Raw genomic sequence first — 15721 nt, 5'->3', positions numbered from 1 at the left:
CTAAGCCGAGCTAGAGGCGCATTAGCGCTCTTAGCGTGCGCTAACTGTGTAGGTGCCCACAATATTGCTATGGGCGCGTACACAGCGCATGCTAATTTTGTGCATGCGCTAAGAACGCTAGCGCACCTTAGTAAACAGGGGCCCTACAAGAGGATGATGCACTGAGCAGAATGAGAGTATTGAGAGGTTGAGTGACTGGTGGAAGGTAAAGAGGCTATTGGGTTGTATATGTGAATCTAGATTAACAGATACATATTGTGCAGAGCCAATGGACTCTTTTGCTATGTATCTGCCCTCATTTGCTATGCATTATGGGTAATATACAGCTTGGCCACAGGCAGCCCCACACCACTGCAGTCTGATAGTTCTAGGCACCCTTATGCCACCAGAATCATGCAAGGAAGCCTGCCAAGGGAGGTGCATGAAACTCATTTACAGATTGATGACCAACTTCTATAAATGGTGGAGAAAATTCAGTGCCATTTTATAAATGGCGCTCAAAGTTAGATGCCATTTATAGAGTAGTGCTTGGCAGCAGGATCCACGTCTAAATTTAGATGCGAGGATTTACACCAACTAAACTTTGGTGTAAATTCTCAAGCCTAAATTAGGCGTGAATCCCCCTTATTCTATAACAGCATGCATAAGTTTCAGGAATGACCCTGTTCTGCCCGTGACCCCTTTCTGGAACAGTATATAAAATTTGCAATGGATCCCAGCACCTAAAACTGCATAAATTTTAATTAATTCAAATTAGCGCTGATAATTGATTTGCACATGCAATTCTGAGTACCATATATAGAATTTAGGGGTGAATTTTTTCTCTAATGTCCCTCCTTTTTTTCCCTAAGGAGAATGTGAGCCCAATATTAGCAAGCATAAAATATGAAGAAAAGCCTTAGCTAAAAAAAGCTTTTTATGAAGGTGATAAACATTTATATCTGTTATCTGCTGTCTTTAAACACTTCAGGTGTGGCTGGCATGGACAGGTATGATGCAGTCTCGTCCCAGAAAATGGAATCTAAAAATATATATATATTTAAAGTGTCAGAAACAGGCAATACATAATATGATAATAGCAACTATTTCTTTTCTATACAAATTACTTTCAGTGAGCTTAGGAGCAAATTCTATAAATGGTGCCTTAAAAATTGATGGCGAAAACTACGTGGTTAGTGTGATTCTATAAACTATACCTAAAGTTAGGCGTAGTTTATAGAATATGCTCACACACCGTTCTTACGTCTAAAATTTAGGCTCACCCATTTAGGCCACCTAAAACCAGACTTAAATACCTGTGTCTAAGTTAGGTGCAGATCAGGTGTATTCCATAATAGTGTGTATAGTTGTTTTCAAACACCCACAATCCGCCCATTCCATGCCCATGGCCACACCCCCTTTTCAATTGCAAGCATTAGAATTTACGCACATCACATTGTAGAATACACCTAGAAAATTGTGTGTACATTCTAATTGAAGCCAATTAGTGCTGCTAATTGGTTAAGTACTAATTATCGACACTAATTGTCATGTTAATCAGTTAGGTTATACGCACAATTTGGCCATGTGGCCAAATTAGCATGTATATGTTAAGGCGCCATATATAGAATTTGGGGGTTATTGTATTAGTACTTCATATGAAGGCCATTTTACCAAGTCAGCTAATGGATTTAGCACATACTTAACAAATTAATGTAGCATTTAACACGTGCTGTGAGCACACACTCAATCCATTAGCGCAGCTTAGTAAAAGGACTCCATGTTGTTATGTTTCACAAATCTGTATTAGAATCCCGAATATGCAATTCTGATCAATAGAAAACAGACATGTTCAAAAGTGTGTTGCAAGTTCCACCAAAAACTGAATCGTTATTTAATCCTAATTTTAAAAATGTTAGCCCAAGAAAACAGTACAGTAAAATAGTGAAGCCTACGCAGTTGCTCTAAAGCTGAAAGCATTTGATTGCAAGTGAATGGACTTCAACTTGCCATGGCTCAAAACACAAACTTTAACCCAATTCAGAAGGAATCCTGTTCAGAAGGAATGGATCCTCAGGAGCTTAACCGAGACTGGATAGCAGAGCCGGTAGTGGGAGGCGGGGCTGGAGGTTGGGAGGCGGGGATAGTGCTGGGCAGACTTATACGGTCTGTGCCAGAGCCGGTGGTTGGGAGGCGGGGCTGGTGGTTGGGAGGCAGGGATAGTGCTGGGCAGACTTATACGGTCTGTGCCCTGAAGAGCACAGGTACAAATCAAAGTAGGGTATACACAAAAAGTAGCACAAATGAGTTGTCTTGTTAGGCAGACTGAATGGACAGTGCAGGTCTTTTTTCTGCCGTCATCTACTATGTTACTATTAGCCCCCTATCATCATTAGTCCATATAAGTGCATAAGTGCTTAGTGTATCTTCTAGACTCATAAGTTTCTTACTTTGAACTGAATCAATTACTTCAATGTCATCATTAAAAAAAAAATTTCAATGTAAATCTCAAGCAACAGAAAAACTTATCTTTCAAAAGAATTCCTACTTCCCACCGGGAAAATGTGTTATTTTCCTGTTAATCCTCATTGCATAAAATGGGACCCTGTGCTAAAACAGTACAAGATAACGGTATCCCACATTGATAGCTACATCCCTTAATCTTTTTTCATTAAAAAGTTGTTCCATCCCCTTTATCAGTTTGCTTATCTTCTCTGTACTTTTTTTGTAGTCTTGCTGTATCTTTAAAATAAGATGACCAGATTGGTACCCAGTTTTCAAGGGGTAGTCATACTATGAATCAAAAAAGAGGCTTTATAATATTCCCTGAATAATTATTAACTTTTCTGATCACCACCTGTACACTATTTCACACAAGACAAAGTACATAATGTGATCTAGTTCTATCCAGGGGTGTAGCCAGATCTTGACGGGAGGGGGGGGGGCCAGATCCCAAGGTGAGGGGGGGGCAAATTTTGGTCTGCCTCCCTCCCACGGCTGCTACAGCCTCCCCACCACCGTCCTCCTGCCGCCGCTCCCCCCCACCGCCACTGTGATGGTACCTTGGTTGGCGGGGGTCCCCAACCCCCACCAGCTAAAGCGTTTGTCCTGTGCTGGTCTCACATTGCCTGGCGCTCTGTCCTGTTTTCAGTCGCTGTGCACGCTCGTTTTAATTAAACTGAGGATGTGCGAGCACCAGGGCACCAGGCAATGTGAGACCAGCGCAGGACAAACGCTTAAGCTGTTGGGGTTTGGGGACCCCCACCAGCCAAACCGGGGGCCCCACCGCCAATTTGGAGGGCCCAGGCCCCCGTGGCCCCCTGTAGCTATGCCACTGGTTCTATCCTGTCATTCTTGGTGTTATTTGGAGTTGGTGTTACCACTAACTTTGCGACTCAGAGGATGACATTCTTCACCATCTATTCCAACCGGTGTGCACATTCGCAGGCTCGAAATCCAGAGACTCACAGCACAGCACGTGCCTTCTCCGCACTGTGAATCGTGCACGCAAGCCTGAAATTTAACAAAAAAACAAGATTAGATATGGTGAGCACCAGCTATGAATACTGTAAGAGTATACCTTTCAACTATGAGAGATTTATTAACAAGGAACATCGCAATACAATGAGAAGCCTGTCACATTCGTGTATAATACATATATCTCTTTATGATATGTCCTTGCTATTTTTGGATCACAAACTGTAGAAGTTTGCCTGGGACTGGACTTACTTCCCAACTGCTGGAGTTGCTGTCAATGCTGTGCTGAAAGAGGACAACTGGACTCAGATCACGAGACCCTGCAGGATCGATATCATGATTTCACCTGCCCTCGAACTGAAGAATCGATATACAGCACTGGAAGTGAAGGAGGTGAGAGCACCCCAGAGAGAGGAGGAATCAGAGCTCAAAATCCCCAAGGTTGATGGGCAGTGACCACTAAGAGGCGAAAGGTAATGGTGGTTGGTGATTCTCTTCTGAGGGGTACAGAGGCGTCCATCTGCAGACTAGATATGATGCCCCTGGAGGTGTGATGTCTGCCAGGTGCCAAAATTCAAGATGTTACAGAGAGCTTGCCGAGACTCAACAAGCCTAATGACTATTATCCAATGCTGCTCATCCATGTTGGCACAAATGATACTGCTAGGTAACCCTCTCAATGTATCAAAAGTGACTTCATGGCTCTGGGAGAGAGGGTGAGGCAGACAAGTGCACAGGTGGTGTTTTTATTGAGTCTCCCTGTTGAGGGTAAAGGCCAAGGCAGAGAAGCTTGCATCCTGGAGATGAATATGTGGATGCACAGATGGTGTCATCAAGAGCATTTAGACTTCCTGGATCATGGGATGCTTTTCCAAGGTTTGCTGAGAAGAAATGATGTTCATCTATCAAAGAAGGGAAGAAGTGCTTTCAACAGCAGACTGGCTAACCTACTGAAGAGGGCTTTAAACTAGAGTCATTGGGGCAGGGTGATCAAAGACCCCAGATAGGTACTAGCCCTCAGGTAAGTAAAGCATTAAATACCTCTACACAAATGGGGGGAAAGGGGCAACATCTGGAAAGCAGTATATACTAAATGCATGAAGTATGGGAAATAAGATTTTAGATCTTGAGATTGATGGAAGAGGCTGATTTGGATTTAGTGGCGATCACAGACATGGTTCACTGAGAACTATGACTGGGACATACTTATACCAGGCTATAATGTGTTCAGGAAATGCAGGATAGGAAGAAAGGGAGGGGAAGTGGCATTATATGTTAACGATAATATTAAAGCCACACAATTGCAGGACCCACAGACTAAGGAAGAGGTACTTTGGGTCAATCTGGAAATAGGGAATGACTAATGTATTTACATTGGTGTGATATACAGGCCTCCTTCACAGACAGAAGAAGTAGACAAAAATTTTAATTGAAGACATTTAAAATATAGTTGTGAAAGGGGAAGTACTACTAATAAGTGATTTGAATATACCAGATGTTGATTAGGGTATCCCTATTGTGGGATTTTTATAGAAGCATGGAGATCCTGGGTTCTTTACAGAGGAAACTGTTCCAGCAGACGGTAATGGAACCCAAGTGGGATGGGGCCATATTGGACTTAGTGCTTACTAATGGGGAGAATGTTTTTGATGTTATGGTAGGTGATCATCCGGCATCTAGTGATCACCAGATGGTGTAGTTTAATATTAAGATAGGTGTGGAGAGGATTCATTCAAGAGTGAAGGATCTAGTCTTAAAAAAAAAAAAAAACCTTTATTCAGATGGGGGATTACCTCAAGGTATTGCTGTCTGGATGGGAACATCTGGAAGAAGTTGGAAAGCAGTGGGCAAAACTGAAAGGAGCTATTGTAAGGGCAACAAACCTTTTTGTAAGGAAAGTAAATAAAAGTAAGAGGAAAAGAAGGCCACTTTGGATCTCAAAAGTAGTACCTGAAAAGGTAAGGAAAAAGAGGTTAGTCTTTATAACCTACAAGAGATCGCAGAAAGAGGAAGGCAGGCAACAATATCTGGAAAAGCTAAAAGAAGCTGGTAAAGTAGTCAGGAAAGATGCAAATGGAAGAAACAAATAGCCAATAGGGTAAAATGGGGGAACCGGACATTTTTTTAGATATGTTAGTGATAGGAGGAAGTGCAAAAGCGGATATGTGGAATTGCTAAACAAATATTTCTGTTCTGTGTTCACAGCTGAAGAGCTGGGAGCAGGACCACAAAAGACAAACACAAATAGGAATGGAGGGGTGGTAGTCCCTGAATGATTTTCAGAGGACTGTGTTTATGAGGAGCTGGCTAAACTAAAGGTGAACAAAGTGATGGGACTGGAGAAGAGCAGATGTGTTCCTTCTTCACAAAAGCGGAAGTAAGGAAGAGGTTGGGAACTACAGGCCAGTAAGTCTGATTTCTGTGGTAAGTAAATTAATGGAAAAACTTTTAAAATAGAGAACAATAAAGTTTTTGGAATCCAATGGATTACAGGACCTGAGGCAACATGGTTTCACTGGAGGCAGGTCTTGTCATACAAATCTGATTAATTTCATTGGTGTATTTAGATTATAGCAAAGCCTTTGACATGGTTCCACATAGACGACTAATAAATAAACTGAGTACCCTGGGTATGGGCCCTAAATTGACTGACTGGGTTAGTAACTGGTTGAGTGGAAGGTGACAGAGTGTAGTGGTAATTGGAGCTCATTCTGAGGAAAAGGATATTACCAGTGGTGTGCCGCAAGGTTTGGTTCTTGGGCCGGTTCTTTTTACCATTTTTGTAAACGATATTGCTGAAAGGCTTCTTCGTGGATGATAGCAACATCTGCAATAGGGTAGACACCCCTGATGGTGTGAATAACATGAGGAAGGACTTAGCAAAGCTAGAGGAATGGTCTGAAAATTAGCAGCTTGCATTTAATGCTAAAAAATGCAGGGTCATGCATTTGGGTTGCAAAAACCCAACAATACAGTTTAGGGGGTAAAGAACTTTTGTGCACAAGAGAGAAGTGGGACTTGGATGTGATCGTATGTGATGATCTTAATGTGGCCCAACAGGTTGAAAAAAAAAAGAGGATGAAAGTTAGAAGGATGCACGGGTGCATAGGGAGAGGAATGGCCAGTAGGAAAAAGGAGGTGATGCCCCTGTATAAGACTCTGGTGAGATCTCATTTAGAATATTGTGTACAGTTCTGGAGACCACACCTTCAAAATGATATAAACAGGATGGAGTCTGTCCAAAAGGTGGCTACTAAACTGGATGGAGTCAATCCAGGGGGCAGCTACTAAAATGGCCAGTGGTCTCTGTCATAAAGCGTATGGGAATGCAGCAACAAAACAGAACAAAACCCAAGCAGACACTGTAAAGTCCAAAACAAGTCTTTATTCAAGCAAGTCCTGACGTGGCCAAGTTTCACCAATAAGGCTGCATCAGGGATAAACATAAAAACCTAACCATGGTTTCACAGCCTTTACCCTGGTAATGACACCAGCCCAGCTGCAGGGGGCTCATTTTCAAAGCACTTAGCCTTCCAAAGTTCCATAGAAACCTATGGAACTTTGGAAGGCTAAGTGCTTTGAAAATATTAAGCATCCAAGATGACTTGAATACAACTTTTTACCAACAGACGGCAGAGCAACAGCTTCGCCATTCCTGTATAGAGAATGGTGAAGCTGTTGCAATGCCCTCCGTTAGTAAGAAACTGTATTCAAGTCATGTTGGATGTTTAGAGTCATTAGTTGTTTATGTATGCTTTGGAAGAACGGTGGGAGAGGGGAGATATGATACAGACATTTAAATACTTAGGCAGCATAAATGCACAGGAGGTGAGTTTTTCAATTGAAAGGAAGCTCTGGAATGAGGGGGCATAGGATGAAGGTGAAAGGGGAAAGACTAAGAAGTGACCTGAGGAAATACTTCTTCATAGAAAGGGTGGTGAATTAGTGGAATGGCCTCTCTGTGGAAGTGGTAGAGATGAAAACAGTATCTGAATTCAAGAGGGGCTGGAACAAGTACATAGGATCTCCAAGGGAGTGACAGGTAGAGTAGATGGTCTGGATGGATGAGCCGACTGGATAGGCCATATGGTCTTTATCTGCCTATATTTTTATCTGTTTCTATATGCTGACAGGATGGCACATGCTTATGTATATGCCATGCATAGGTATTCCTTGGGGTATATACAAATATAATTCCAAAACCTTACACTACAAGCTCATTGCCATTGGTACCAGTAATAATTTTCTAAGTAAGAACATTTCTCAAAATATGAGAAATAACATTTTGGAAGTTCAACAATAAGTTTCGATAAATTTTCTGCATGGAAATGACTGATTTTTAAATGTTTCGGCATAGGTCAGAGCTAGAAATCAAACAGAGCTGAAAATTGAATCCTGACCAAGAGCAGAACCATCTGCATATTCAACTGTTTTGCTGACTGACTTCCAGGTTTTGAATCCACTCATCTTTCATACCTGCACTGTGTTTTTCAATTCTCTTTGACTTTATTCAAGTAAAAGTAATAATTTGTGGAGCATGAAGATTCTGAACACTTGGTTCTTGTGGTTAGTAGTGCAGCAGACTTTGATCCTGGGGAACTGGGTTCAATTTGCACTGCAGCTCCTTGTGACTCTGGGCAAGTCACTTAACCCTGCATTGCCCCAGTTACAAATAAGTACCTGTATATAGTATGTAAACTGCTTTGAATGTAGCTGCAAAAACCACAGAAAGGCATTATATCAAGTCCCATTAACAAGATTCCATGCACAATCTCAAAGAGTAGCAACATTCCATGTAGAACCCCAAAGAATAGCAAGATTCTGGAATCCCAAAGAGTAAGGAGTGGAGGAGTAACCTAGCAGTTAGTGGAGCAGACTTTGATCCTGGGGAACTGGGTTCAATTCCCATTGCAGCTCCTTGTGATTCTGGACAAATCAGTTAACTCTCCATTGCCCCAGGTACAAATAAGTACCTGTAATATACTATGTAAACCGCTTTGAATGTAGTTGCAAAAACCACAGAAAGATGGTATATCAAGTCCCATTTCCTTTTCCCTACATGGAATATTGCTAGTGGAGGACTGGCCTAGTGGTTAGTGAAGCAGACTTTGATCCTGGGGAACTGCGTTCAATTCCCACTGTAGCTCCTTGTGACTCTGGGCAAGTCACTTAACCCTCCATTACCCCAGGTACAAATAAGTACCCATATATACTAGGCAAACCACTTTGAATGTAGTTGCAAAAAAACCCACAGGCAGTATATCAAGTCCCTTTCCCTAATATTTGTCTAAAAATTGCTTTTCTGGATATAAAGGGCCATGACTTTATAACAGGATATCTATGTGAAAAGTCCAAAAAGGGATCTATTTGAAGCCTGTTTTAGAAAGGCAAAAATGGCGTCCATGCCTTCATAAAAAAGGCTCCCAGAACCAGCCCCAACAGCATGCTCTGGTTGGTGTAAATGTGTCAGATACTCTATCCCCCAAATTCTATATATCACACCTTAAATTCTGCGCAGAAATCGTAATGTATTCTATAACAATGCACGTAACTTAATGAATTATCAGCACTAATTGGCATTAAGATTTACATGAACAACTCACTAAGCGTATTCTGTCACGTGGTGCATCTACATTCTAAGTTGCATAGTTGAAAAATGGGCATGGGCGGGGCATGGACAGTTCTAAAATCTATGCATGTTGTTATAGAATTCAGCTGCTAGGTGCCTAATTTAGGCATCAGGATTTATGCCAAATAAAATGTGGCCTATATGGACACAACCAAATTTGGTTGCATGGAGAAGTGCTTGGCATATTCCCTATACCGTGCAGAAATTTAAGCCTATTCTATAAAATGTGGGTGTACTTTAGAGAATAAGGCATGTTTTTTTACCGTGTGGATTTTTCAGGCACCATATATAGAATCTAGACCCAGGGCCGCCGAGAGACTAAGCCGGGCCCGGGGAAAGGCCGCCCCCCCCCCCCCCAACACCCTCGTCGCTCCCCCGCTGATGCCTTCACCCCTCGCCACCACTGCAGTCCCTGGTCTCACCTGCCTGTCTTCGGCTCCGTCCTCCACTGGGCCCCCTGATTAAGATCGGCAGCGCCTCAGCTCCATTTGGAAAGGCAGATCGCCTCCCTTCGGGCCTTTCTCACTGTGTCCCGCCCTCGTCTGATGTAACTTCCGGTTTTACTCGAGGGCGGGACACAGGGAGGGCCCGAAGTGAGGCAATCTGCCTTTCCAAATGGAGCTGAGGCGCTGCCAAGTTTAATGCAGGGGTCCCGGTGGTGGATGGAGCCGAGGGCAGGCAGGTGAGACCGGGGACTGCAGCGCCGGCAGCCTGACCTCGGCGCTGGATCCCCCTTGGAGGCCTGGGCCCAGGGAATTTTGTCCCCCCCCCGCCCCCCCTCTTGGAGGCCCTGTCTAGCCCTATATTATAAAATATATGTGTATATCACAGCGCCATCTCTGCTCTGCCAAAAGTTTGGCTCCTGATTAACATTGCTTTTGACTCGTAACCACTTGTAACCACTCGCCTCCACCTACCCTCCTCTCCTCCTTCCTGTACACATTAATTGATTTGATTTGCTTTATCATTTGTCTATTGGATTGTAAGCTCTTTGAGCAGGGACTGTCTTTTTTCTATGTTTGTGCAGCGCTGCGTACACCTTGTAGCGCTATAAAAATGCTAAATAGTAGTAGTAGTAGTAGTTCTCCTGGAAATGCCTATAAGTGAATCATGTATAACTATGCACCATTTTGTTGGCACACACCAGGGGCATAGCTGAACTTCGGTGGGAGGGAGGTCCAGAGCCTGAGGTGAGGGGGCACATTTAGCCCCCCCCCCCCGGCACTGCCGCCCCCCCCCCCACTTTTGACCCCCCCCCCCCCGGTGCCGCTGTCCCTCCTCTATTCCCTTTCAAACCCCCCCCCACCACCACCAATTCTCCACTGCCACCACCAGGTACCTTTGCTGGCGGGGGTTAGGGACCCCCGCCAGTCGAAGTCCCCTTTAGCGCCGGTCTCCAAGTGTGGCACGTTCGCTGATCTGGATTCTGTTTTTGTGAGTCCTGTGCTGAAGAGGACTTTGTCTGGCGGGGGTTGGGGACCCCCACCAGCAAAGGTACCTGACGGTGGCGGTGGGGGAGGGTTGGCAGTGGCAGGAGGAGGGGGGGTCGAATGTGGCAAGGGAGGGTCAGCAGCGGGGGGGGGGGGGGGGGAAGCAGGGGGGCCAGAGCTAAATCTGCGGGGGACCATGTCCCCATGGCCCCACCTAGCTTCGTCCCTGGCACACACACACATACAGTGATGGCCCTACCATTAGGCTACCTGAAGTGGGGGCCTCAGGGGGCACTGTTTTGGGAAGCATCCCCCCAGCCCACCATGCTCTGGCATTGCCCCCTGCCCTTCCTTCCCTGAATTTACCTTCTTTTCTTGCTTTCCAAAATCAGGGCAGCAGCGGTTCCCATATGCTGCCTTGCCACCTACCCCTTCTGTCTTACGGCCTCTCTGACATACTTCCTGTTTCTTCGGAGGCGGGGCAGATCACAGTAGAGAGAAGGGGCCGGGGCTGACGGCAGGGCAGCATATGGGAACCGCTGCTGCCCCGCTTTTTGGAAAGCCAGAGAAGAAGGTAGGAGGTTGATGGTAAACTGGGGTGGGGTGGAGTGGAGCCGGGGCAGCAGATCATCCCCTTGCCTCAGGCAGCAGATTGTCTTGGGCCGCCCCTGCACACTTGTGTGGATAAATGACCACACATGAAAGGCCTTTTCCACACAGAAAACCACTTCTCAAATTACCTCCCAAAAAGGGGAAATTGTGTAACAGGGTACCTAGAGAAAAGAAATGCACATATAGTGCCAGATTCAGTACATGGCACTCAGCACTATTCTATAAAGATTGCTCCAGGCTGAGTACCCTTTATAGAATGGCACGTAGCACCAAGTCGCACACTCAAATTTGGGTGCCAGGACTTAGCTTGCTAAACCCAGGTGTAATTCTTGGTACCTGGGCCGCCGAAAGACTAGGCCGGGCCCGGGGCAAGGCCGCCTCACCTCCCGCCCCACCCGTCGCTACCCCCCGCAACTGCAGCCCACGATCTCACTTGCCTGCCTCCACGGCTCCGGGCCCCCTGCATTCAAGGTGGCAGTCGCAGATCGCCTCTCTTCGGGTCTTCCCTCCCTGTGTCCCGCCCTCGTCTGATGTACTTCTGGTTTCCGCGAGGGCGGGACACAGGGAGGGAAGGCCCGAAGGGAGGCAATCTGTGACTGCCACTTCGAATGCAGGGGTCCCGGAGCCGAGGAGGCAGGCAGGTGAGACTGGGAACTGTAGCGCTGGCGGCCTGACCCCAGCGCCGGGCCCCCTTTGGAGGTCTGGGCCCATGGAACTTTGTCCCCCCTGCCCCCCCTCTTGGTGGCCCTGATCCCCAGCATTCTATAACACTGCATACAAATATTCAAAATGCCCCTGACCTGCCCATGGTCACATCCCTCTTTGAGTTGTGCACTATGGTATTTGGGTATCCAATGTTATAGAATAGCGCGCAGTCAGATGCGCGCACATATCCTACTTGGTGCCAATTAACATCAGTAATTGATTATTCGCACCCAATCATTGCTGTTAATCAGCTCGTTAACCAAATTTGGATGACCCTTATTTTATGCAGGCAGTATATGCACCTATGTGCCTTTATAACAGGCACTCGTTTCCAGAGAAGCCATCGAAATGGTTTACAGAATAGTTTCTCCTGAGTGTCCTGCATAAAGTTAACCTGCTCCCAAGCATACTCTTTCCCCAACAGTGCATGCATGCAAAAGAGTGTGTACTCTTTCAAAAGAAGGTTCCCCCTTTGCACATATCCCAGGATTCTAAATACAGCGCTCAAAATTTTAGTAGAAGGACCCTCCGTTATTTTCTTGATGGTGAACAACAGCTAACATTCATAATTTGAAAGTCCACAAATATAAACAAAATGAGTGGAGTGAAATGGGTAGACGTGAATCGTTTGTTTACTCTTTCCAAAATACTAAGACTAGGGGGCATGCGATTAAGCTACAAAATAGTAAATTTAATACGAATTGGAGAAAGTTTTTCTGAATTCATTGCCAGAGAATGTGGTAAAGGCGGTTAGCTTAGCAGGATTAAAAAAGGGTCTGGCCGGCTTCCTAAAGGAAAAGTCCATAGACCATTATTAAATTGACTTGGGGAAAATCCACTGCTTTTTTCTTGGATAAGCAGCATAAAATGTATTGAGCTTTTTTGGGATCTTGCCTGGTATTTGTGACCTGGATTGACCACTGTTGGAATCAGGATGCTAGGCTTTATGGACCTTTGGTCTGTCCCAGTTGGCAATATTTATGTTCTAACTTACAATCACATCTTGCTTATATATAACTAAAATACACCCCCATTGCCCAATCCATAACTCAACTTCTCACTTCACACTTTCTTCAACTCTCTAGCCAAAAGCTTGACAGAATAAATGAATTCTTAATACATTGTCAAATACAAATCGCATTCTTGTTGCAAAGGCTGTGATTATTTAGGCCTCTATGACACTATGACCTCAAACTTCCGAAGGTTACACGATGAGCCTAAATGAAATGGCTGCAGATAATCAGGTGCAGGGCCAGTTTAACCATTAGAAAAAACTAGGGAGTCACCTGGGATGGCAAAGAGCAGGCTGCACTGAAGGTAAAAAATGAATCCTGACAGCCAGGCTAACCCAAGAACCCTTAGCATGAACTTTTACCCTGATAGACCACTTACCTGAAAAAACGACTTTTGGTTATTGTTCAAAGAAAGAAAGAAAGAAAGAAGAAAAAAAAAGGTTCAGACGCCTTCCACAGGAAAAGCCAAAAGACACACAGTGAGAGCAGAAAAGTGGGACTGTACTAACCAAGGCAAACCGTGAGGAAAAGTATGCAAAAGTTTATTTACCAGTGGTAAATCTGACCCAAAAAAAGACCCGACATGGGCTGTGTTTCGGTTGAAGAGCCTTCCTCATGGGCAGGGGGTCGAATCCTTTGAAATCAGTCAACTTCACATGAATATGTAGAACGAACAGTGCTCCAGAAGTCGTGATAACACTTTAGGAGTCAGCGTTTCTATCTGCAACCTGGATGCCTGTTGGATGTTTTCATGTCATCACCGAAGCAGAAAAATGACTCAAAATCTCAAGTAAAGGATACACAACGAGAAAGACAGACAACACAACATAGAAAAATGCTGCAGCTGTCTAAACAGATGACAACGTACCGTTCTTTGAACAGTGCTTCCTGCCCTTTAAAAAAAAAAAAGTCATACCCCGGTCCAATTCCCTTCATCATATTTCATTTGTCCTACGTGACTCTTGCTCTATAATCTGACTGGAGGTCATTTATTGGTTAGACCTACACCAAAACAACTAAAAATCAAACCTCTGGTTTTTTTTTTAGCTTTAAAAAGGCAAGTGTATATTCGCTCCGTCATTTTTTCCATTAAATCTGGAAATCTATAGGAATTAGGAGGATACGGAGAGAATGGATCATTCAGGCAGTGCTGAAGTCCAAAGAGTTTGACAGCAGCAGTAGAGACATAATTAGGACAATACATGCCCTTCACTAAACTTCGCTGTTACAGATTCACTTGCAAAGAACCATATGAATCCGACTCGGAGACATCAAAACGCCCTACCGCGGTCCAAAAACTCAATGGAACAACCGAGGAAAGGGTTTTTTTTTTTTAAAGTCTATTTTTGTTTCTGTTTTCTTCTCTTCTGCACCTTTTCTCGGCTCCTGTTGAGGAAGTTACAGTATTCTAATCTTTAAAGGGAACCAGAACACATACACACAAACATTATGAAAATGTCCAGTTCATTTATAAAAATACATTTAGGTAATCTGTTTTTGTTTTTAAATCATGTCTGTGCTCCACTAAGTTTTGAATCTATTTGGAATGGTAGAAACATATCCACAGAACTTTTGTTACATCGAAACAGGAACTATGTGTTCTAATAAAATCTGGCGCGGTTGCAATATTAACGTTTTAAATAAAGGACAATCATTAAACTATTGATACGAGCAGTGTTAGAAACACCCCCTCATTGTTTTGTATTCTGTGTTATTAGATGCTCGACTAGACAAAACGGCAACACTTTAGAGGCACATTTTGGACAAACGACTTACCGACACTGTAAGGAAAGATGGGAGAGTTTCAGGAGCAAAATGTGACTTCTTTATTGTCAGAGCGGGAGATAGATTTAGTCCATTTCCACCTTATTCTTCCAAACTATTCCTGTTGCTGTGTGTATGCCCCCAAGAACTCGATTAGCCCTTAGAAATGGATTTTAATTCGGGTGATGAGACTTCTGCATGGCATCGAGGTTCAGGCTGAGGACCCCCCCCCCCCCCCCCCAACCCTCAATCCCCGGAAACTCTGCTCCTGTACAAATCGGTTTCCCAATGTCATTTGTCAGTCCTAACGCTCTAAGCATCCCTAGCACTGAACACACATATTTCAGTGCATAGAAGCCAGCTCTGTGGGTGCTTGAGGACCCCCCCAAGATTGAGCGAAGCTCTCGACTGTGTCCAGGGAGGGGCCATTTCCATTGGGTTTAGCCCCTCAATCATTTGGAAAAGTTACCTCCAGGGATGGATTGGAGGAGATTCATGTGGCAGCCTCTCGATCTCTTTTTTTTGGTAAATTGAGCACCTATGATCGCAGCAGAAGGCAGCTCGGGCTGCCCCTCCCGGAGTTCGCTCAGATGACAGGGAGGGGGCACAGTTACATTTGCCGGTACGGCTCCCCTGTATTGAAACCCCCCCCCCCTCCCCCCCCCCCCCCCAGTGTTTCTCCGGTGCAAAAGTTGCAGGAGATGCTTTAGCAGCGCTCAAGGCTTAGAGTTTTGCTTCAGGGCATAAAGGCGCCTGGCAGTTTTTCCTCAGGGAGGATCGGGGGCGCCCCGGGCAGTGCACTTACCCCTGTGATGATGGCGCCGTCCCCCGCCGAGAGCAGCAGCAGCAGGAGTGAGGCCACGGCCAGCAGGTGCAGTGCGGTCGTCATGGCGCGGGAGGGAGCAGCAGCGCGCGGTCCCCGCTCCGCCGGTCCCGGCCGCAGCTATAAAGCTGTGGGGAGCGGGGGGAGGGGGAGGACGGTGCCACCCCGCGCCTCCACCGGAGCCACTCAGCAGCAGAGAGACAAAGGTAACGCTCGGGAGCCTGGGCACGTGCGGCAGCTGGTGGGCGGCTCTGCGGTCGGGGGTGGCGGTGGCCTTCAGCGCCCATTT

General features: G+C 45.2%; 1 protein-coding gene across 1 annotated transcript; it reads right to left on the bottom strand.

Moving 5' to 3' along the window:
* Positions 1-868: 868 nt before the first annotated feature.
* On the bottom strand, positions 869-15498 carry PROK2 (prokineticin 2). The gene is made up of 3 exons (XM_030206762.1): positions 15415-15498; positions 3367-3492; positions 869-1021 (listed from the first exon to the last, which is right to left on the bottom strand). Exons 1-3 carry the CDS (start codon positions 15496-15498, stop codon positions 917-919), a joined length of 315 nt encoding a protein of 104 aa, XP_030062622.1. The 3' UTR covers positions 869-916.
* Between the last annotated feature and the right edge of the window lie 223 nt (positions 15499-15721).

The sequence above is a fragment of the Microcaecilia unicolor genome, chromosome 6 (assembly GCF_901765095.1).
Source record: "Microcaecilia unicolor chromosome 6, aMicUni1.1, whole genome shotgun sequence".
NCBI classification, from domain to species: Eukaryota; Metazoa; Chordata; class Amphibia; order Gymnophiona; family Siphonopidae; genus Microcaecilia; species Microcaecilia unicolor.
The sequence above is the reverse complement of the archived record's forward strand: the minus strand, read 5'-3'. Positions and strand labels throughout refer to the sequence as shown.